Source organism: Quercus robur, chromosome 12 (genome assembly GCF_932294415.1).
Source record: "Quercus robur chromosome 12, dhQueRobu3.1, whole genome shotgun sequence".
Classification (NCBI taxonomy): Eukaryota; Viridiplantae; Streptophyta; class Magnoliopsida; order Fagales; family Fagaceae; genus Quercus; species Quercus robur.
In genome coordinates, this window is record NC_065545.1 from 38,411,942 (window position 1) to 38,413,287 (window position 1,346).

A 1,346-nucleotide genomic window follows, 5' to 3' on the forward strand; every position below is an offset into this window, starting at 1 on the left:
GGGTCCACTACAAATGGAGCGGGCACACAATCACCCAAAAATGAAACAAAAACAAAAACCAATTAAGTCGTGGGAGCTCTGATTATATGATACGCGATACACGCGCAATTAGAGCAGCTGTGGTCCACCTCTTAAGTCGGCAGTCCTAATCCAATTCCTAACTCCCCAAAGATTCTTCCTCACTACTACTACGTAGACACCAACGGCTCTCTATTATTTGCCAGCAAAGCCTGAAACATCAAATACCACATAGCCACATATATACCATTCCACCCAATCTGCTTCTTTAATTGGTTATAAATATAATTACTCTTTCCTATTTTTTTTCTCTCTAGCCGTTGGCTTTGTCCTATCCTTTCAATTAAATTCAATTCCACACTTTCAATCTCTCTTCCTAATCACTTTCCTTCGCTTTCACTTCCCAACAAGCCAAGTTATATATAAAGAACCAACATAGCCCAACACCAAAGAAACCCACAAATACACATACATACATAGTTTATTTATAGGCCTACATATATATTTCCTCTCACCCACCTATTCTTGACACACATTTTATGACCATTTCCCCCCATAGTTTAGGCACAAGGATTTTTCCTTTTTAATGGATTGCTTGGTCTCGCCGGTGACTATCTTGAAGAGGCGCTACACGGGGTCACGGCTAGGCTACCGGCCTTTAAGCGAAGATGGGTTCGAGGAGTCGGGGCATCAAGTGACCGTGGTGGTCGGGAAGGAGAAGAGAGAGTTCTTGGTGGATCCATTTGTGCTAGAAGAAAACCCCTTTCGGGTTTTGATTGAGATGATGAAGAAGAATGATCAGGAGAAGAATTTCGTTGTGGATCATAGGAGCAAGAAGAGGGTGATTTTCGTGGATGTGGATTCGATTTTGTTCGAGCACATGTTGTGGTTGATGTATAATGATTGTTCTTCTTTGTTTAAGCTCAACCTCAAGGAGATAATTGATTTCTATTCTCAAGATTACTAGCTAGATCAGGAGGAACACACAAAAACATACGTATATGTAGATGTACTGTACTAACTTTGAGTTTGTCGGTGTCCCTCTGTAAAGGAAATTTTTATACTATATATCCTAAACTCGCTATAATACACATGTTCATGAATAACATTATTACGTTATTTATTTTCTCTCTCTCTCTCTTTGATTTTCCAATATTTTTCCATCACTTTTGATTTTTATGATTTTAATTATTTACTGTTCAAGCACACTGGGTTCCCTATTATCATGGCTTACAACTACGTGACAATACATTTTCTTCTTTTAATCCAATCGTAATATCACCGTAAGCGTGAAGTCATGTAGGCTTCTGTTTTTTTTCTTCACTATA

At 38.7% G+C, this 1,346-nt stretch overlaps 1 protein-coding gene across 1 annotated transcript; it reads left to right on the forward strand.

Moving 5' to 3' along the window:
• Positions 1-316: 316 nt before the first annotated feature.
• Positions 317-1,141, forward strand: LOC126709903 (uncharacterized). The gene has a single exon (XM_050410271.1). It carries the CDS (start codon positions 605-607, stop codon positions 983-985), a length of 381 nt encoding a protein of 126 aa, XP_050266228.1. The 5' UTR covers positions 317-604; the 3' UTR covers positions 986-1,141.
• The last annotated feature ends 205 nt before the right edge of the window (positions 1,142-1,346 follow it).

Bases quoted from the DNA above. Each gene is read 5' to 3' on its own strand.
- LOC126709903 (XM_050410271.1), top strand. From the start codon at position 605: ATGGATTGCTTGGTCTCGCCGGTGACTATCTTGAAGAGGCGCTACACG.